Here is a 22418-nt window from a genome sequence, read left to right on the forward strand (position 1 = left end):
AAAGACGCTTACTCCTGGAAGAAAAGTTATGACCAACCTAGACAGCATATTAAATGCAGAGACATTACTTTGTCAACAAATGTCTGTCTAGTCAAGGCTGTTGGTTTTCCAGTAGTCATGTATGGATGTGAGAGTTGGACTATAAAGAAAGCTGAGCACCGAAGAATTGATGCTTTTGAACTGTGGTGTTGGAGAAGACTCTTGAGAGTCCCTCGGACTGCAAGATCAAACCAGTCCATCCTAAAGGAAATCAGTCCTGGTTGTTCATTGGAAGGATTGATGTTGAAGCTGAAACTCCAATACTTTGGCCATCTGATGCAAAGAGCTCACTCATTTGAAAAGACCCTGATGATGGGAAAGATTGAGGGCAGGAGGAGAAGGGGACAACAGAGGATGAGATGGCTGGATGGCATCACCAACTCAATGGAGATGAGTCTGGGTAAACTCTGGCAGTTGGTGATGGACAGGGAGGCCTGGCGTGCTGCAGTCCATGGGGTCGCAAAGAGTTGGACATGACTGAGCGATTGAACTGAACTGAACTTGCTTACAGAAGGAGCTTAAAGAAATTTTGCGTATGCCTTGAGGCGACCCTGTCCCAGGGCTGCACTAATGCTTTCTTGGCTTTTTTTTTTTTTTTTACTGTCACTGTATCTCCTCCCTTCCCTGATGAGCAACTGTTTCAATGTGCCCTTTATGACTTAGGGAAGGTGATGGAGGTTCGAATCTATTCCCTGAAAACAAGGCACAGGGGACACAGGAAGTCTTCTGTGCCCAGAAGCCCCATAGGGTCCTGCTTGGTTTCAGAACTAAGCCCTGTAAATTTGGCTAATGGGACTGAGGAACTAAATTTTTAAATCTTACTTAATTAATTTGAACTGTGAATTTTAATTAATTTGAACTGTGGTGTTGGAGAAGACTCTTGAGTGTCCGTTGGACTGCAAAGCGATCCAACCAGTCAATTCTAAAGGAAATCAGTCCGAATATTCATTGGAAGGACTGATGCTGAAGTTGAAACTCGAATACTTTGGCCACTTGATTCGAATAACTGATTCACTGGAAAAGACCCTGATGCTGGGAAAGATTGAGGGCAAGAGGAGAAGGGGACGACAGAGATAGTTGGATGGCATCACTGACTCAACGGACATGAGTTTGAGCAAGCTCTGGGAATTGGTGATGGACAGGGAGGCCTGGCATGCTGCAATCCATGGGGGTCACAGAGTCGGACACGACTGAACTGGATTTTAATTAATTTTTAAATTTAAAAAATGATACTGATTTATTTTTGGAAAAAAAAAGTATATTTGACGTAACTTTAGTTTGTGAATCCACTTTTTCAGCTGTAAACTTAGTGAAACCTAAACCCACAGGGAGGAGGCCTGGTGTACTCCTGTCCATGGGGTAGCAAACAGTTGGACACAACTGAGCAACTGAACTGAACTGAAACCCACATCATTTATTTCCAATGAAAATTCAGCATCCAAATAGAAATTGACACTCAAGGTAAAGTACATATCGCATTTTGAACTTAGCATGAAAATAATCATTCAAAATATCTCATTAATTTTATACTGAATATTTTGCATTCAACTGTCAACTGAAAAAGACATCGTGTAGAAGTTGTGAGTTAAGTTCTATTCAGAGACCTCACTGATGGCTATAGACCTTGCGACAGGCTCTTAGCGCTAAGGTACTGCTCCAAAGTTATAAGGGAGGAGCCAGGAATATATACAAACTTTTTGCTAGGAAAAACATTCCTAGTGAAGCATAAAAAGATTACTGTAAATCACAAATAACTTTAGTGCTTTTCTACTTTGGGGAAGATGTTAGAATCTGGTGGTCATAGAAATTTTTCCATAGATACGTATATCTTATTTTTCTTGGGACCAGTGAATCCAAAGCACAGAATACTTGCCGTTTTTCGCCATCCTGAATTCCCCTCAGGGTGCACTGTCTTGGGGACACTGCAATGGCTAATGCTTGGAATCTTGCAGAACTGGCATGACAGGCATTTTTTTCTTAACACATTAAAAACACAAGTTTCAGCAGTTGCTTCATACTTTTAAAGAAGGGGCTTCCGTAAAGCTACATGTGAAACATTTTCCCCCCAGTGGCCAGCAATGACCTAGACGGCCCGGCAAATAGTAAAAAGCCCTGTAAAATGGTGGCTATTGTTTGTATGATAGGAACGAGAACGTCATTCTTCCGTGATTAACAGTGCTTAACAATGAACGTCGAAAATTACTCAATATGATTATAGAGTACTCAATTTGTCTCTGTAAAACCTTTAAGTTCTTTTCGCAACATGAAGAGCTAGAAAACAACAATTCTGACAAAGGACAGAGGAACAGAGAGGTAGCAGCTATTGTAAGTGGAGGGTCTAGACCTGTCATTTCAAGCTTGGTCCCACGATCAGAAGCAGAAAACTGCCCCAGGGCCCCAGACTGGCACCGCAGTGCCTGCCCCAGAGCAACGCCCAGGACCCGCGGATGACCTCCCGGCCTAAAAACTTTTCTATCTCTTCCTAAAGGAAAAGGGCCCGAGGCCAGAAGGCTCCGGCGCCACCGACCTCTGCGCTGCGGGTGCCCAGTTCAGCCCCAAAGGCGGCTTGGACATGATACTCTCGGAGGCGGGCGGGCGCGGGAGGACCCCAGGCCTATGCCGCCTGATGCCCGCCGGGACCGGTGTTTGTACCGCGAGCTACTGGTGAAGGCGGCTGCGGGGTCCAAAACCCCAGACGCCGAGCGCCCCGTGGGCAAAGAGCGTCGGTCGCAACGCGCAGCAGCCGGAGGCGGGCTCCACGCCCTTTCGAATCCGGAGCCGGGGCTGATGACGAACACAGGGCGCGACGGACGCATACCCGCCCTGCGCTCGCACGACGGTGCGTGCGGGGAGCGCGAGGGAGCCCCGGCTCGTCACCGGCGCGACCAGCGTTCCGCCTCCTCCGCTCCCTGCGCTCCCGCCACCTCGGCAACCCGGGGCCCGCCTCCCGCCTCCATCCGAGGCCTCCGCCGCTGCGAGGCTCACAGCTTCGTTCCTGTCTCTTTAAATGGTGGGGCCAAAGGGCCGCCCCTGCAGCCGCTGCCTGGGTGGCCCCGCGCGCCACTATTGAGGGGCGAACCAAGATGGCGGCGGCTTTGGCTCGGTGAGGAAGACGGAAGAGGCGGCGGCGGCGGCGGAGGGATAAGGACTCCCAGTAGCCAGAAGCGCTCGTGCGCTTGGGGGCTCTCGGAGTCTCCCGCGCAGTGGTAGCAGTTGCAGCGGGACCCGGCGCCCGTCAGCTTCGGACATTTGAAGCAGGGGAGCGGAGCACAGCCTCCGGCTGCGGTGGCAGGGCCAGGTATAAGGAAGGAAAACATGGCGGCGGCGGCCTGAGGAGGCGACGGCGGCGCGGGAAGCGGCTTGGCTGAGATCATGGCGGAGGCGGGAGCAGGGCAGTGACCGGCGCCCCTAGTTCCTAGCGCGGCAGGGCGGGAAGCTGCGAAGCGCTGCGCGCCCCGCTTGGGGCGGCAGGGCTCCCCAGGCCTGGACAATAGCGCCGAGGAGCCAGAGGCGAGGAAAGGCGGGGACCAGAACTCGGCCCCGCGGCGGGCCATGCGTGCGGCAGCGCGGCTCCGGGGCGGCCAGCAGCGGCAGTGAGGCCGAGGAGTCCTCGGCTCGCGGGCGTGCTCCCGCCTTCCCCGGACCCCCTTCCCGGGCGACTCCGGCGGGGCCCGGCCCCCAGGCGGCAAGATGACCGACACCCGGCGTCGGGTGAAGGTTTACACCCTCAACGAGGACCGGCAGTGGGACGACCGGGGCACCGGACATGTGTCGTCCGGCTACGTGGAGCGCCTGAAGGGCATGTCTCTGCTTGTCAGGGCCGAGAGTGACGGTGAGTGAATCCCTCGTCTCCCCGGCGTCCCTGAGCCACCTCCCCGGTTCTTTGGAACCCTGGGCCGCTCCCTGGGAGGACGGAGGGGGCGGCTGGGGCTGCAGCTGCCGCCTTCTCGGGGCAGGGCGGGCCCCGGCTCCCCTGTCCTCCCGGAACTGCCCGGAGAGCTCTCGGAGTGTTTCGGTCTCTGAGCGCCCGGTCGCACTTACGGGCGCGAGCGGACCGGGCGCGTTTGAGCGGAGCCTCTTGGGAGTGTGGCGAGGTCGGGGACGTGGGCGCGGGAGCCCGGAGCGGGCCGTTCCTGTGCACCAGAGTGACCTTGAAAAAGGTACTGATTAAACCGATCTCCTGCCTTAGTTCATCCATCTGTAGAGCAGGCATGAAACTTTTTTCGGAGCTAAGAAAGTTCTTAACAGTTTCGCTTTTTGGAACAGGGATATTTTGTTGTACTCCCCCGTCCCCCGCCCAAACACACTACTGCTGCATCTTTCCGATCCTGTTGCAGGTTGGCAGCGCTGGTTCTTGGATCTGGCAACTCTGCACTAGGCAGAGAAGATATTTCTTTGCCTAAGAAGATAGGTGGGTGTTTCCCCAGTGCTAGTTGTCTTTTTCATTAGAAATGAAGATTTTTGTGTGTAGTTTCACTGTGTAAACGTTCCGCAAGTGTGGAGTCATTTTATCGGAGCCTTTTGATTGCTTGAATGTGTATTCATAGTTTGGTTCGGTTAACAGGTGGGGAGAAGTTGGCAATTATCTCTAGAACCTTTCGATTCTGCCCCAGTGGTGTGTAAACGTCACAGATTTTGAAACAGCCCTCAAGGTTCAAAGACCAAGTTGTTTGAAGATAAGCTTTTCACATTTTTAAAGAGTCAACTCTTCAGGGATTGCCACTTCCCCCGGTGGCATACGGTGAATTTCCCTTAGAGAGAAAGTTCACATGGAGTAAAACTTTTTTCAAAATTGATCCTCTCAATTTGAAAATCTGTTTTGTAACAATATCCCATAGTTTTATGGTAGCTAACTATCTCAGCTTATGATTGTAGTTGTTCTGTATCTGAATTATTACAAACTCATTCTAAGGAATTTTAATTGGACTTCCTAGCCAGAACTCCAATTCATGGAAAACAGATAAGGCTCACCATTCTGTAATTGATGACTGTAGGGACATTGCTTTTCAATTTGAATTGAAAGAAGAACGGTAACTTGGAGTATATTGCCCACAGGTTACTTTATAAGGCTCCCCCAAAATAAAAGCGGAGAAAAACTATTTTTTCTTGGGGGCATTTAAAGGGTTTTGAATTCATTGGGTATATTTTTCTGAGGCCTATATTACTTGTCTCTTAAAATACAAGTTTGAATGTGAAGTGTTAGTTTACTTTGGTATATGACTATCACATAATAACCAACTACTCTAAGTTCTATGTTTTTGCTTGTTTGGAAAACTTTTTATGTGATGAGTTGGAAAGCATAGGCTTTATAGGTTTGGTTAAGATGAAAGCATGTGTAGATTTGAGATGAATTCTTTGAAATCTCATAATAACTTAAAATAAGAGGTAACTTCACATCCTGTGTTTAATTGTACTCATACAAAGTCCTTTGTTTAAAGTACTTTAAAGCATTAAGTCCTAATGTCATATTACCGTAGGGAATCATACTCTTTTAACACAATAATATAAGAATCCTTTTTTTCCCCATTTTTATCTGTTAGGGAAAGAGCTAAAAACATTGACTGTGCCCTTGTTCAATTTATAAGTTATTAGGAAAACTAAATGCAAGAGTAGGCTTAGAAAATTCCAGGATATTTGTGAATCTTTTATAAATAATTTTTACTTGTGATGATTCTTTTTTCTAACAGGAAAACTCCAAACAGGAATAATAGTTAAAATTTATTGAGTGTCTGTTGTGCGCCACTTGTATCTTCTGGTGTTTTCTGATATAGGTACTATTTTTAGCCATATATACAGATTGGGAAACTGAGGCCTAGAGAAGCTAAAGAACCGAAGATCACATAGCTAGGTTAATTAAAAAGCAAGGAAGATCAGTGTTCAAACTGAGGTCGGAGAGAGGTATCAAATTGAATGAGATTTCTAGCCTATGACTTGAAAATCGTATTATCAATTATTTAATTACTATCATTAACTGTTTACAGTGTGTTTGAAACACCCATATTATTATCTACTTGCATTTGCTGCTTTATACTTAGACCCAAGTTTTATTTCAAAGGAAATGAAGACAAATTTTTAGCCTAATGATATTTAAAGTTGTAGTTTGTCTCCAAGCCACATGTGGGGACTTTTGCATTGGCTGCTAGCTTGAGTTATCCATTATTGTGTGCTTCCCTCATTTACCATTATGGGATAATTCAGAATTTTCTTTTAATGGAAAGTTATTTCTGGTTTTCCATATGAGTCATTTGTCTTGTTAGAGGAGCTTATAGACGTACCTGAAAATCAGGAAGGCAGTTTCTGAATGGAAGTACTCGTGTCTTCAGTCGGTCCATGTCGTCTGGGCAAATGTTCCCTTCCCCTGTGAAGCTGAGTTGGCTTGACAATCTGTAGCTCACCTTGCCTTGGAGGAGAGATGTTCCACTAGCTATTGAGTCCATTTTCTGAATTGCATCCTTATTCAGTGGGTTCCTACTAGCAAAATATGTTGTTGGAATGTATCCTTTTTTAAAAACAAAGATTATCTAATTTCTCAGGTTTTATCATAGTCATGTACTTGTAAGTTTCCATCTTCAGTAAAGATTATTTAGTGTATTTTCTTCCAGTTTATGCTGTACCTATTAGCTTGTTGCTTACTCTCTCATTTTATGTTCAAATCATTCTTTTTTTCCATTATGATTTTGACCACCTCCTACCAATTTTAGAATTGATAAATTGGAATTTCTTCACATACTGAAGGATGTCTTTGAACATAAAATCACATCAGTAGTCTTTATTCTGGATTACTTGCCAATCATCAAGAATAGTGTTCTCACGTTTTTTACTTTAAGTTTTATGTTTTTTTAATCCAGTAATAGTTTTAATTCTGACTTGTTTATTCAGAGTTAAAAGGATTTGATTTTCACTGTTACTTGAGGCCTGAAGAAATGAGACATGAGGAAATGTTTTGTTCAGGGTGGCACTGCTAGCTAATGGTAAAAACTGAAATCCTGTGCTTCTACCTCTTGTATAGAACTTGGTTGTAGATAGACGTGCCTCTTCTACTATAAATAGGAGAAGTGGTCAACACTTTGGGTAGGAAAGTCTGTTTTGTTTGGGTTGCTGTGGTGAGAAATGAACAGAGATAGAATCAGCATTTTCTATGTTATTCTTATAAATCAGTAAGGTAGTATATGATCTTGCAACAATAAACATTTCAAAATTTAGCTACCATGAAGAACCCAGTGGGAGAACTATTTCACTTTGAAAACGTGATTTAAATGCACTTTTTTTTTCTCTTGTGTAGTCCTGCTTTGTGGAAAATCAATAGGCTTAGGATAATCAAGCCTTTAGTTATCATCTGTTGCACGTGATAACTTCTGAGTTCAGGGCATCCGCCATGTTGTGTATAACTTGGGGTGGAGAGTGTTGAAGGCTGACAGAGGTGTGAGACCTCTTAATGTAACACTACCAAGTTTTTTACCTGAGCTTTCATTTTAGTTTCTAAATGCCTTTGTGGTCCACACAATTGAGTGGGAGGAACCTGGAACACAGATCTACTATAGGTTTAAAGCATTACACTAATCTCCTATCCAGGTGAGATTTTTGGTCTTACATTAATTCCTTTTGATACCTTTTGAACAAGTGAGTTTTCCAGCTAAATTAAACTGTGTGACAGAAGACTTAAAAGTCTCAACAGTTATCATGGAATGCTTCCTAAATATTGTATACTAGAATGTGTTTCTTAAGCAGTACAATGAGCCTGTGTTGCTTGGTCTTGTGTTTATAATGTGTTTCTAGATCATTGTTATCAACACTTAATTTTTCTACTGTTCAGAAGTATAGTGATGCCAGGGAAATGATATTCTGATCGTGCTGTTAAAAAAGAGAGTATTGAGTGCTGGTTATGTGTTAGGTTCTGGGTCAGGCACTATGTATTCAGTTAATATTCAAAAGCAATCCTGAGAGGTATTATTTTTTGCAACTTTAAGTCTTGGTGCATTGATTCTTTGATTGGATAATTTTGGGGTCATTTTTTCCCATACCCAGCCAAAAACCTAGATTTTTTTTTTTAATATAAAATCTTTCTGTTTTAAAAGATTTGCATGAATTATTCCCCAGTGGTAAAAGAATCCTGTCTGTAATGCAGGATACATAGGAGATGCGGGTTCAATCCCTGGGTGGGGCTGGTCCCCTGGAGTAGGAAATAGCAACCTACTCCAGTATTCCTATGGGGAAAATTCCATGGACAGAGAAGCCTGGCGATTGAGCACGCACATATTGTATGAGTATGTTTGTTAGAACTGAGAATCAAACAAGCTGTCCCTAGCTGGATCCATACTACAGGCACTAGTTTTGCCTTCTCTCATTTCAGTCCTTTTGCATGTGCTAACTGCTCTCACCCTATCCCTGGAGGTGTTTGTTTCGTTTTGATAGGGGTGTGTTGGGAGTTTGCAACAGGATACTAGAGAAGTTATCACATTTTATTTTATAGGAGACCCAAGATGCGAAGTAGAGAGAGACCATTTTAATGACTTAATTATTTATACTCATAGTTGTACTGTTATATGGTCACTTTTTCTTGCTGTCAGTCCATGACAGCTTTACCTGTGATTGTCTTGGTTATGTTTTGAGTGGGCATTTCCCCTTCTTTACAATTGTCTTCCTATTTCCTGAGTGTATAGACCTCCTTTTTGTCCATATATTTGGGGCATCTGTTTGTGTCAGGATATACAAATTGACTAACACTTGCACTTTTTCATACAGTTCTATCTCATCTAAAATTAGCATAATATTCACAAAGTATAGCATTATTGACAGAGGAGCATTTCTCAAATTTTTTCCCTTAGAATACCTTTAATGTATTAAAACTGAGGGCCTCTAAAAGCTTTATTTGTTTAAACAAAAAATATCAGTATTTACTACGTTAAAGCTTAGACTTCAAAAGTCTTTTCTTTTACATTTTTACATATCTCTTTAATGTCCAGCTTAATTTTTTTTTAAGGATTCTTTTCTACTCCTGACCTGCATTCAGTCTGTTGCAGTATCACTGTAGACACACTGAGAATAAGAATGGAAAGGGCAACTAATCTCTTAGTAATATTATGAAAATAGTTTTGATTTTCTAGGCCTTTTGAGATCCCCACACTCTTGAGTATAGCTGGCACAGACAATGTTTCTAGTTTTCTTTAACCTTTACAATCACTGCTAATGACATCTTTATTCATATGCTTGGTACTTGTATGAGGGTGTAGGATAATTTCCCGGAAGGATTGTTGGACTAAAGAGTAATATGTGTTTAAAAGCTTCATAGATAAAGATAAATGACCCTCCAAAAGCGTTTTGGTAATAGTAAATGAGAGTTAAGGACCCTCTTTTATTTTTTGAAGTATGCTCCTGCTGCTGCTAAGTCGCTTCAATCGTGTCCGACTCTGTGCGACCCCATAGATGGCAGCCCACCAGGCTCCTCCATCCCTGGGATTCTCCAGGCAAGAATACTGGAGTGGGTTGCCATTTCCTTCTCCAGTGCGTGAAAGTGAAAAGTGAAAGCGAAGTCACTCAGTCCTGTGGGACTCTTCACGACCCCATGGACTGTAGCCTACCAGGCTCCTCTGTCCATGGAATTTTCCAGGCAAGAGTACTGGAGTGGGTTGCCATTTCCTTCTCCATTTTTGAAGTATACATGTGCATAAATATGGACTTGCGGGCGTATCAGAATTTTGGGACAGACTGGCAAGCATTTGCTGTGCAGGAGTATTCTTTATTTCACCTGAGGGTAGTTGATTTTGCTGTGATAGATTCTACAATGACAAGTTTAATTACTTGTATTGATGCATTCCCCTTAGCTTCATCCATCTCTCTTGTTTTTGCATTTCCATATTGCCTTCTGAGTCATTCAAGTGGGAGGCCTTTTTCAAGTCTTGATATTGGGGTTTGCTGTCTAGGCTTGTCTTTCTCTTGTCTGTGTGTCTTTCTCAAATACATGAGGTTTCTCAGATGTGTGAGGAGATGGTATCATAGAGGGGTTGCGAGAATGAATTCCCCTTGGAGGATAAAGGAACGAATCTTTTTCATTGGAGAGGATGAATATGTTTCTCAAATTGGGGTGGGGAGCTGTTTTGCGTATGTGATTCAGTTATTAAGATATATATGCTGGATCTATCCGTTATCAAAAGCATGTGTCCCCTTCAACTCCCTTGATCTTGCTTAAGGTCTCCTGTTAAGGATTATTCTCTTTCTCCCCTTGTTATCTCTGCTACCATGATAAATAGCTTTCACCTACAGTTGAACTCTGCACCCCCTTCCACACCCATTTATTATTAGGATGGAACTACTGTTCTCACTACTGTAGCGACTGGTAGCAAACTTGTTGAGGGAAAGATTGTGTAAGTACATGTTGACACTCAAAACTGGTTCTTTTTCAGTTGATTGGATAAGTGCTTATTACTTGATCCAATAGGAAACTGAGAGATGGGGGTGGGGAACCTAATAGATGGGCTAGGAATAAAACTAGAAATATGTCTTTCTGGGTTCTTTTTTAATTTATTTATTTTAAATTGAAGGATAATTGCTTTATAATATTGTGTTGGTCTCTGCCATACATCAGCATGATGTCTTTCCATTATTATCTTACTTAGCCTCCCAATTAAAAGGTTGCTTTCCATGTTCCAGCCTCTACAACCTACTGACATCTTAGGGAACATGGTACTTGGGGACCAGAGCTGGACTACCTAAAGTTGTATCTTCTAAAACCATGGGATATGGCTGAAATGGGTTTTAGGAGAGATACTTCCCCTGAATCTTGAAAGCCCTAGGAGAAAGAAAAACTTAATAACACCTGAAGCTCCTGGTATGTGCTTATCCTTGTTTTAGCCAGCACTTTGGGAGGGAACACTTCAAACTTCAGATAATTTGTAATTGGTTTTTCCTTTCTAGTCCTCTGAACTCGGTAACATTACTCAGAGTTTTGAAACAAATGAAAACGGGCTGGGGATGGAAATTGGTTCTTACAAAGTAACGGTTTTACCAATACTGGGTGTTTTGTTTTAGCAGCTGCCAAGTCAGGTGTGTTTCTTGAAATCACAACTTGAAGTGATAAAATAGTTCCAGCCCCTATGCCATGTGTTGTTTTACCCCTTCTCTTAAAAAACAAAAACTTCATAACCAGCACTCTGGAAGCCTGATTCATGTCTCTCTTCAGTCACTGTCTCTCCCCCTTCCCCGCAACAAACCTAACCTCTAACACCATAGATTAATATTTGGTACTTTTTTAACTTTATGTAAATGGGCTTATGGGATATACATTTGTCTGGGGCTTCTTTCATTCATGTTTGTAAGATTCATATACATTATTGCATTTACATATATTTGGTTCATTAACAATGCTATATGGTATTCCATCATATGAATATTTACACTTCAGGGGTTTTTTTGGTAACAGAATTCACATGCCAGCTAATTGACTCATTTAAAGTGTGTAATTCAGTATGTTCTGGTATAGTCACAGGGTTATGCAACTGTCACCACAGTGAGAGCACATTTTGTCCTCTAAAAGAAATCGTGTACCCATTAGCACCCATTTGTTCCCCCATCCTCCAAGTCCTAAGCAGCCACTAATCTGCAGATCCACTGAATTTGCGTATTCTGGACGGTTCATATAAACGCAGTCCTAAAATATGTGGTCCTTTGTGACTGGCTTCTTTCACTTATGTTGTCAGGGTTCATCTGTTATAGCATGCCTCAGAACTTGATACCTTTGTATAGCTGAATACTATTTCACTTTATCCATTCATTGGTATTTGCCCTTTGGAATGTTTCCATTTTTTTGCTATTAATGAATAACGCTCCTATGAATGTATGTACACATATTTGTGTGGGCATATGTTTTCATTTCTCTTGTATATACCTAGGAGTGGAATTGCTGGTAACTCGTACATTTTGAGGAACTGCCAAACTTAAGTAGATGCCTTTTTATATACCCACAAGAAAAATGTTTGAGGGTTCCAATTTCTCCACATGGTTGCCAGCTCTTGTCATTATCTGTCTTTGGTTATAGGCTTCCTAAGTGGTGTGAAATGGTTATCTTTTCTTGGTTTTGATACGCATTTATCTAATGATGTTGAGCATCTTTTCTTGTTACTGCCATCTTCTTTGGAGAAGTAACTATTCAGAACCATTGCCCATTTTTAAACTGGGTATTTGCAAATAAAGTCACCACAGCTTGGCAAATGCTGGTATTTTACTGTATATATTCAGTACCATTTAGCACCATTATGAGTACATGGTAGTGAAGGGTCAGTAAATTACTAAACACAGGACAGTATCAAAATCAGTAAATGAATTTAAAGCAAAACTAGTTCAATTTGGAAATGTTAGTGCACCTTTTTCCCAAGTGTCTGGCCACTATTTAGAATGGATAAAACAATTGTTAAATGTAATAAGAGATGAAAGCCTTGGATGAGAGACAGCTGCAGAGAAAATGCTTCTTAAGTATTTGGGGCCAGAACTTGTCTTGAAGCTGGAGTTGGTTGATTCCGGCTTAAACACAGTTTATACCTCTCCAGGCAGAGAGGTATAAATCTAGTCTTAAAATTTGTTCTTTATGAAGACATACAGATGGCCAACAGGCACAAGAAAAGATGCTCACATTGTTAATTAGAGAGATGCAAACAAAAACACCAGTGAGATATACCACCTTACACCAATCAGAATGGCCATCATCAAAAAAATCTACAAACAATTAATGCTGGGGAGGGTGTGGAGAAAAGGGAACCCTCCTACCCTGTCAGTGGAATGTAAATTGGTGCAGCCGCTACTGAAGACAGTATGGAGGTTCTTCCCCCAAAAAAAGGTAAAAATGGGAGTTGCCATATGATCCTGCAATCCCACTCCTGGGCATGTAACTGGAGAGAACTATAACTGGAAAGGATATGCACCCTAGTGTTCATTGCAGCAATATCTACAATAGCCAAGACATGGATGTATGGTTGTATATACAATGGAAATACTACTCAGCCATTAAAAAAAAAAAGTGAAATAATGCCATTTATAGCAACATGGGTTGAAGAGATTATCATAGTAAGTGAAGGTAAGTCCAACAGAAAGACAAACACCATATGATATCACTTATGTATGGAATCTGAAATATGACACAAATGAACTTTTCTATGAAGCAGATTAATAGAGAGAACAGACTTGTGGTTGCCAAGAGAGAGGAGGGTAGAGGAGGGATGGGCTAGGAGTAGGGGGTTAGCAGATGCTAACTATTATATATAAAATGAGTGAACAGCAAAGTCCTACTGTATAGCACAGGGAATTATATGGAAAGGAACATGATAAAGTGTGTGTGTGTGTATATATAATTGAACACTTGGTGTAATATCCTGAGTCTTATGATACTGTGGTACTGCCAGGGGAAAAACAGATATGTGAATTACCTTATTCTGAGAAGTAAATGGATAGTTTGAAGATGGAGAAGTGTGGTAATTCCTGTATTAAACAAAAATACAAGATTTTCTGAAGGTGAATCACAATTTGGGGATGTACTTGGTCAATGAATCATCCCTGATGTTTTCAAACTTTTATCAGTAAATTCTTATTTTAGCCAGATTTTATTTATGCTAATTTGCATGTTTTATTTGCATTTCTCTCAATAATGCTGTATATCAGAGATTTAATCCCAGATCATCTGGCTTCACATTGTGCTATTTCACTACCTTTGCTGCTCAGGAGTTGTTAGATCTCTATTACCATCCAGTACTCAGTCTTTAGTTGATTGTGTCTGTCTTGTTAAAAGTAAACGTGTATGAAGTGAGCATTTCTTAGGCTATAGGCTATTATATTTAAATTCGTATTGTTTTAAAGTAATATTTCCTGTACTGAAGTTGTATGCGCATCAAACCTTCAAAAAGGAAATGTGTGTGTGTGTGAGGGCATAATACAGGGTTGCTGCTTTGCAGTTACATAATGGAATGTGTGTTTTTTCCCCCTCTTTCCTAGGTTCTCTACTTTTAGAATCCAAAATAAATCCAAATACTGCATACCAGAAACAACAGGTAAAATTTTGAAGATGTTGTGCTTTATCTTGAATATTATCCTCTCGGTTTGGTGATGAAATGAAAATTTACCATCTGATTCCTTATAGTGAAAAATTGGAGCAGATTACATGTTTTGCCTATCTAATTCCAAAATACAGTTCCAGATATTTGACCAACTGAGCCTTATTTCTCAAAAGTCACATCTAAAATAACACAGTTTTCTCTCCTAAAGAGAATTTAAAAAGTGACCACTGGTGGAATAATCAGCTCCTTTCTTTGCTGTTGTGAATGCTAGTAGTGCAGGAGGAACATTCGTATCTCTATATAGCAACTTCGTATAAATATGAATCTGATTTCTTCATAGCCTGAGCAGGACCTTATAATGATGTAACAGTTTTTTAAGAACTTTCAGTTTGATTAAACTCTCTTGTACCCTTCTGATGCAAGAGATATCTGAAAGTAAATCTCTCAATACCTACAAGCACTATCACCAAAATTGGTATTTATTCAGATTATACACAGATAGATAATACTGAGTTCTCTACAAAGCCAATCTATCAGTCTCCTCATTGCTCTGAAGGTGCAGATATAAAATAACTTAAAGTAAAAAATATTACCAACACATTTATATATATATATTTATAAATGAATTATGAAGTGCTTTTTCATTGACCATTAAAATACTGTTAGAGGGAAGTTAGGTTTACTTTGCATGTTAGATGATGCCTAAAGGTTGTGACTTGCTTGAGGTCACCCAGATAATACATAGGAAATTTGATATTTACTCCTAAATATATTTAATGGTGTTTTATTTGTCCAACAAGCATTGGTACAATATGAAATATTTTCTTGATGGTTTAATGGTCTATTAACACCATTGTATTTGTTGTTCTTAAGAAAACTTTCAGGTTCTATTGGAATGGCTGGAGACTAGAGTATTTGATTTTGATGTTTGATACTTAAATTCACATTTTGAGGTTTCAGTCAACTGAAGAGTAAAAGCACATCCTTAGAAAAAGAAAAGACTGAATCTCTTTTGAGGATGAATGAACAAATCTATATGTTTTAACCTATAGGTTGTTGGATGATAAGCAAGATGATTTGGTGAAAATTAGGCTCTTCAGAGGAGCAGTTCCTAAAATTTTTCAAACTTAAAAATTTGTCAAATGGGTAATTAAGGGCATATTTTGAGCTGTGCCCTGATTAAGCCTTCAGATGATTCTGAATATACACTGTAGCAGAACAGTTGCTTCTAGTTGTATTAAACTCATTACTAATGTGGTAGTGGTTTTAGACTTCTTCCAGTGGATCTTATGTTATTACCAGTTTTCAAAACAGTATGTATTTTCTCATTTATTTAAAGACAAACTGAGGCTCAGGGAGGCCACCCAACTGACTAATTTCTGCCATGTTGATCTTACACTGTTAATGTAAATTATTTTGAGTTTGAATAGCTACTCAGTCACTGTGGAACAGATTGCTTGTCTGGGATCTCTAGAAGTTCTTGAAGGTAATAAAAAGGGCTCTTTGAGTTCTTTTTTTAAAATTCTGAGTAAGACTTGTGGATTTATCCTGTTAGTAATGCTGCACAACCCAGTCAGAGGATCATTTATTTATTTCTGGCTGGCATCACTTTAGTTCAGTAAGAGATTATTGGCCTCATGATTGATAGTTAAATGATTGAATAGAATTTATATGAAGTTTAGCAGGCAGATTTTTGAACATGGGATCCATTGCGTACAATAAAGCGTCCTTGCCAAGGTAGTAAAAAGTATAAGAAATAATAAATCCTTTAAGATACCTTAAAATACAGTTAGATTTCCTCTTCAATACGGGAATCTTATCATTCCAACCAGATGCTCAGCTCACCTTGGCTTGGCTTTTTTCAGTTTCTTATTAATCAGTTTGAATTATTTTTCTTTATATAGTCAGTAAGTTTGAAAGGGCTTCCCTGTTGGCTCAGACGGTGAAGAATCTGCCTGCAATGCAGAAGACCCAGATTCGATCTCTGGGTCGGGAAGATTGCCTGGAGAAGGGAATGGCAACCCACTCCAGCATTCATGCCTGACGAACTCCATGGACACAGGAGCCTGGCGGGCTACAGTCTGTGGGATTGCAAAGAGTCAAGATACAACTAAGCGACTAACGCAAGCTAGAAAAGATATCTTAAACCCCATAAATATTATACCATGCATATTGTAGAATACAGACTGTACTACAGCAAATGTAAAGTGGTCTTGGCATTGTGGTTGTAGTGTCTTGCTGAGATTACATTTTTAGGAAAAACTGTTTATTAAACTTACTGCCATAAAACAGTATGAAAAATAAAGGGGTGCTAGGAGCATCTTGTTTCTTGAACGTTGGTAAAAGTTAAAAAAAAACCTCTGTCCAGATAAATGCTCACATATTACGAATTTAACCGATAATTTCAAGGATGTTACAGGCCTCAAGCGCCCCAGGTAAAGAACACCGGATACTGACAATTAGGAGGAACTATGTTTATTTTATTAATCTCATCCTCCTAACATACCCTTGTTATTAAAATACTCAGACTTTCTCTTTGGGCGTTTTAACTAGAGCATAAAATGTGACTGAATGTGCAAGCAAACTGACATAATTTTAGTTTCTATCTTTTGATACATTTGGATTGTGTGCTCAGTTGTAGTGCTTTTCACATGTTGGTTCAACTTTTCCTTAAGGAGAGTATTGTTTTCATTTTATAGATTGGATAAAGTGAAGTGTAAAAGAACATTGGAAATGACTAGTATCAACGTTGCAAAAAGTAAAAATGAGTACTGTTCTCATTTCCCTATTGCTTTGTTCGTTTGCCTTTTACTTTAAAGTAGTTTGTGATAATATATGTTAATCATTCAGACTTCTTTTTTTCTCTCAAGGACACTTTGATTGTGTGGTCTGAAGCAGAAAATTATGACTTGGCCCTCAGCTTTCAAGAAAAAGCTGGATGTGATGAGATTTGGGAGAAGATATGTCAGGTAATTTAAAATTAGAAAATCAACATGTTTTCATTTTAAGCATTTTGTTTTTTGCTGTGCTTTAAGCTAATGCCTCATACTTTAAAATGCATAGAGACACATTTCATACAGATTAGTGCTGTCTGTAAAAAACTTGATTTCTAGAAAAGCACAGTTTATTGACACCAGCGTACCCAGTTCAGACCTTTGCTGAACTCCCGAGTTTTATATTTAGCTGCTTTTCAGAGCTGTCCTCCATGAGTGCTACTAGCATCTCAAATTCAGTAGTCTAAAACTGAGCATAATCTCACTGAGATTTGTTCATTCTCCTCTCTCTCATCTCAGTAAATGCCATTCAGTTGCTGAAGTCAGAAACATGTTTATCCTTCCTTCATCCTCTCTGTCCATTCAGTCCTTAAACTCTTAAGTCTTCAATGCATTCATTTATCTTCATTTTCACTGCTGTTGGTTTACTAAGCTACCATCATTTCTTACTTAGTTTATTCCATTCATCCCAGATCTACACAGCTAGAGTATCTTTTTTAAAATGGAAGTCTGATCATCTTACTCTTTGTTCAGTAACTTCTTGTGACTCTTGACTATCTCTTCAGTTTGATCGTTTTTGTTCTCAGTTGATTCCAGAATTCCTTAGTGGTCTAGTACCTCAGTCTAGTGGTGACATCTCCATAATCTTTTGTGAATGGTCATTGATAATGCACTCTAGTGGCTCAAGCTGTTTTTTCTTATTAAAGACTCAATATAGACCATTATATCCTAAGGACACTTTCTCTATCCTCACGTTTATTTTATCTGGAGAAGAAATAACTTTCAGCAGATTCTTTAATTCATTGGTTCTCAAGGTGTGATCCTTAAACCAGCAGAATGAGCATGACCTGGGATCTGATAGAAAAGCAAATTATGAGACCTCCATCCCAGATCTACTGAATTAGAAACTATGAGGAGGTACCAGTAATTCTGTTTTAGGTAGGTACCAGTTTTAATAAGCCTTCTGGATCAGATTTTCTCTTGTTTAAAGGGCAAGGTAGTAAATATTTTAGGCTTTGTGGACTACACTGTTTAACTACTGTTTAGCTTAACTACTGTTGAGCTACTCAGTTCTGCTGTTGTACTAAGCAAATAGTCATAGACAACAAACAAATGGACATCGTTCTCTTCCCAGTAAAATTTTATTAACAGGTGGTGGGCCAGGTTTGGCAGTTGTCAGTGCCTGCTTCAGGTGACTGGTGAACCATGACATTTGAGAGCCACTGCCTTAATAGACTATAGAAGCCTCTGTTCTTGAGACACAGGTTTTCCTTAACTTGTAAAGTTTATTTCTGCTATATCGTTCTACTCTGTTGTGTTTCATAAATTAACCTATTTAGTTGTCCCTTTCCTTCTCTTAACAGGTGAAAAACTAACATGTGTATTTATGCCTTCTTCATGTTTTCTTTGCTTTCTGCCCCATACAGTTGTTTTTACAGCATATTCCTCTAGATTTTGTCATTTGGAGTTCTCCCGTAGAAAGAGATGAAATGAATGAGCTCAGGGTGGTGCTGAAAGTATCTGTAATTCACACAAATCTTGTTTCCTCTTCACTTTTCTGAGATGAACAGTCCCACCCTGCACACAGTCTTTTATTAGGCTAGTATTTAACTCAGACCTGGACTCAGTCTGTTACTGTCAGGCCTGGGTCTCCTTTAAAATTCTCAGACCTTTATTATACTTTTCCTTAGTCTGTAACACCATAAATTCTTCATTTTCTCTTGGGACACTAGTAGTACTTGTATACTTTTCTCTGTAGTAACATTCCTGGGAATCATGCCTACTTTGTTGTTCTTTTCTGATACAGTTACATAGTTCATGTTCAAAATGTCATTTCTCAATGACTTTTATGATCCTGACTGCAAATCTTTTATGATCTTCACATTCTTATTTTCTTTATATCCAGATTGACTTCTGAGATTTATCCTTTCTCCAGGAAAGCTCTTTCTTCTAGCTTAGCCTCGTTTCCTTTTAAAATTTTCATTCTCAAATTGCTTCTGTTCTGAAAGCAAGACTGAAACATAACTTGTCAAATACTAGAATTTCACCTTGTTTCCCTAAGCAGATCAGATTCCTAAACACAGGCCTTTTGGATTACCTGTTCAGTCTTCATATTTGCGAGTTCACTCAAGAAGATAGCATTTTCAGTACAATTACAGGCTCTCATCCCTTTTCATTTGATTTTGTAATCAGATGCCTACCATGTTTCTATAGGTAAAGCCATGCTTGAATATTAAGCGTCTAGAGCGGTGGTGAGATCTTATGTAATTTCAAAAATCCAGAGCCAACTTGAGACCATGCCAGGTACAAGCTGTGAATGTGCCTGGCCTCCTTTTACTGGTTCTGCCCACTGGACTAAGGTCAAGATGGTGTCACCTTGCAGCATATTTCAAGACTTAGTCCAGGTCTTCTTCCCTTCTGATATTCATCAACATCTCTTAACCATTCTAAGTCATTTAAGTTTGTTGGTCATTTCATATGAGGCCTATTTTTTCCAATCCATTGCCTTTCACTTCAGCCTTTTGAGCTGGTTTAATGCCAGTGTCAGATTATAGGGCCAAGAGAGCAAAACTCATTTCAGTCCAAAATATGTCTTTGACCTTTTGTAAAAAGTTTCTTTTACCTTAAATTATATTTAATTGTAAAGACTTGTAAGTTTATTTTTTATAATTACAGTCCCTACACTGACATAAGATTGGGATTTATGACAAACTTGAGAGCTTCTAGGGGATCATGAAAGGTAAAGGTTTGGATGTGTAGAAAGGAAAACTTCATGGTTTGGGTACTTAACTTTAAGTAGGTATTCTTAGGGCATAGCTCGACTACACATAGGTTGCAGTTACTTTTTGTGTGGTTTTATTTTTATGTGGGTGCACTTGTTTCCAGCTCAGTCTTTCTTAATCATATTTTTGGGGTACCAACCAGCATTTATACCAAATCAGTGATCCACTTTGGTCCAAAGCCAGTTTGTATGTGCTCTTTTCCCTTGGTTTCTAAATTAACTTATATTAAATATTTTTATTATTGCTTACAATGATACATATTTTCTATGGTCACAGCATTTGTTCGAATTTTACTTAAACCTTGGAGTTTAATGGATGTACCATAGCATAATGCTAGGAATGTTTCTGGGGTTTGCCTCGTCTGTTGATGAATGGGTGTTTTACCATCAGGCCTCTTTATTATGAGTCTGCAGGACACTCTTAAGTCACAGTCACCGATACTTTAGCGGATCTTAGAATGTTTCCATTGCTGATAAACCTTGTACTTATGAGGAAGCTCATTACATTTCTGAACTTTGAACTTCCTTCCTTAAAATTAAAAGTGTGTATTATTTATAGAAATGTGCTTAGAAAAGCAGGCATTTGTGTCAAGTTTGAAGAAAGTTCTAATCTTGAAAATCATCATAGTTTCATATGTTTCTTATATCTAAGAATATCATTTAGATTTGCTTTGATTATACTTCTTCAGCTATTACCAATATTGTTTACTAATAGGTTCAAGGAAAGGACCCATCAGTGGACATCACTCAGGACCTTGTAGATGAGTCTGAAGAGGAGCGTTTCGATGATATGTCATCACCAGGTTTAGAATTGCCATCTTGTGAATTAAGTCGTCTTGAGGAAATCGCAGAGCTTGTGGCATCGTCCTTACCTTCTCCCCTGCGTCGTGAAAAACTTGCACTAGCACTGGAAAATGAGGGTTATATTAAAAAGCTCCTAGAGCTCTTTCATGTGTGTGAGGATTTGGAAAATATTGAAGGACTGCACCACTTGTATGAAATTATCAAAGGCATCTTCCTCTTGAATCGAACTGCTCTTTTTGAAGTTATGTTCTCTGAGGAATGTATAATGGACGTCATTGGATGCTTAGAATATGATCCTGCTTTATCACAACCACGAAAACATAGGGAATTTCTAACAAAAACAGCCAAGTTTAAAGAAGTGATTCCCATATCAGATCCTGAGTTGAAACAAAAAATTCATCAGACATACAGAGTTCAGTATATACAAGATATGGTTCTACCTACTCCTTCAGTCTTCGAAGAAAATATGTTATCAACACTTCACTCCTTTATTTTTTTCAATAAGGTAGAAATTGTTGGTATGTTACAGGTGAGTTAGATTATTCTTTTTTTTTTCTGCTTAAAAAGATGCCCATTGCCTTCAGCAAAAATTTTCTGTTCCTTTAGGCACATAAATTGAATTTTATCTTTTGTTTAAAGGTGTCTACTTTGGTGATATTGTAAGAGGTTATAATGTATAATACTGTGGAACACAGAAGGTTGTGTTTGGATTAGGGATGATAAAGGTGATTTTTAAAAAAATCTAGCTCAAAGAAATTACAGGGAAAGGATCTTAATGAAACAATTGAATGTAGAATTATAGGGATATTAAACTATCAATTAGGCATAAAACCGAATAGGAACAGGAAAGAAAAAATAGAAGCAAAGAAATATGTCATTAAATACAGAATACAAATTTTATAAAATTTGGAGAATTCCAGGGTAATTATTTACTAGAGGTCTAGCTTTAGGGTCAAGAGAATATAGCAGAGGTTGGCAAGTTACAGCTGTGTGTCTCCCTACCAAAAGGCATGTTTTTGTAACGGGTGAGAGTGTGGGGAGGTTAGACTTGGCATTTGAGTTTCAGCTCTGCCTGTCACTTAATAGCTGTGTGACTTGGGCAACTTTCTTAATCTCTTAAAAGCTTCAGCTTCCTAATATTAAGGTTGATGATATTAGTACCTACCCTATAAGGTCATCTGAAGATTAAATAAGATGCATGCTTGTAAAGCATTGAACATGATACAAGACTCTTGAGTGTTATTTTAAAATATCTATTAATTGCCTATTAAACCTAAACTCCAAATTTTCTTTTTATAGTATGCCCAGTCTCTCAGGTGTAGTGTGTTAGGGCGCTTGCATGAGAACTGCCTAGGATGCATCCTGGATTCTGCACAAAACACACAATCCAGATTTCTGAGCTGGCTGGCAATCTGCATTTGTAGCAGCCCCAAAGTCAGAGAGTCTCTCAGTAAATTATCCCATGGTGCATGAATTAGTCTAGTCCAATTGAAATATGTCTTCATAGTGCCAAGATTTGTGAGTTGCACACCTCCTGTGTGCTTTGTTCCTACCCAAAATATTGTAACAGTAACATATATGTGATGTGATTTGAAAGCTGTAAGACCTTACTTCAGATCTATAAATAAAATAATTATTTGGAACCTGGATTTGTTATGTTAAAAAATGAAGCAAATGTCGGCAAGAGCTGCTTGGTAGCATATATTATGAATAAAACTGTAAATTTAATTTTTGTCTATTCCTTTTTAGAAAATTGCTATATTT

The 22418-nt window shown here is 39.6% G+C and overlaps 1 protein-coding gene across 11 annotated transcripts in view; it reads left to right on the plus strand.

The window, feature by feature from the left end:
• The first annotated feature begins 2888 nt into the window (after positions 1-2888).
• PPP4R3A (protein phosphatase 4 regulatory subunit 3A) overlaps positions 2889-22418 on the plus strand; it is a 35618-nt gene continuing 16088 nt past the window's right edge. For 6 of the 11 annotated variants that reach the window (XM_081548265.1, XM_081548266.1, XM_081548269.1 and 3 more), the window contains exons 1-4: positions 2889-3871; positions 14014-14069; positions 16946-17044; positions 20566-21183. In XM_081548265.1, the coding sequence (XP_081404391.1) occupies positions 3730-3871; positions 14014-14069; positions 16946-17044; positions 20566-21183 (915 nt within the window). In that variant the 5' untranslated portion in view covers positions 2889-3729. Of the gene's footprint in view, positions 4200-14013; positions 14070-16945; positions 17071-20539; positions 21184-22418 lie in introns of all 11 variants that reach the window. The other 5 variants (XM_081548271.1, XM_081548273.1, XM_081548275.1 and 2 more) reach the window with 4 other exon arrangements.

Source organism: Giraffa tippelskirchi, chromosome 12, assembly GCF_054371585.1.
Source record: "Giraffa tippelskirchi isolate mGirTip1 chromosome 12, T2T-mGirTip1v1.2.pri, whole genome shotgun sequence".
NCBI classification, from domain to species: domain Eukaryota; kingdom Metazoa; phylum Chordata; class Mammalia; order Artiodactyla; family Giraffidae; genus Giraffa; species Giraffa tippelskirchi.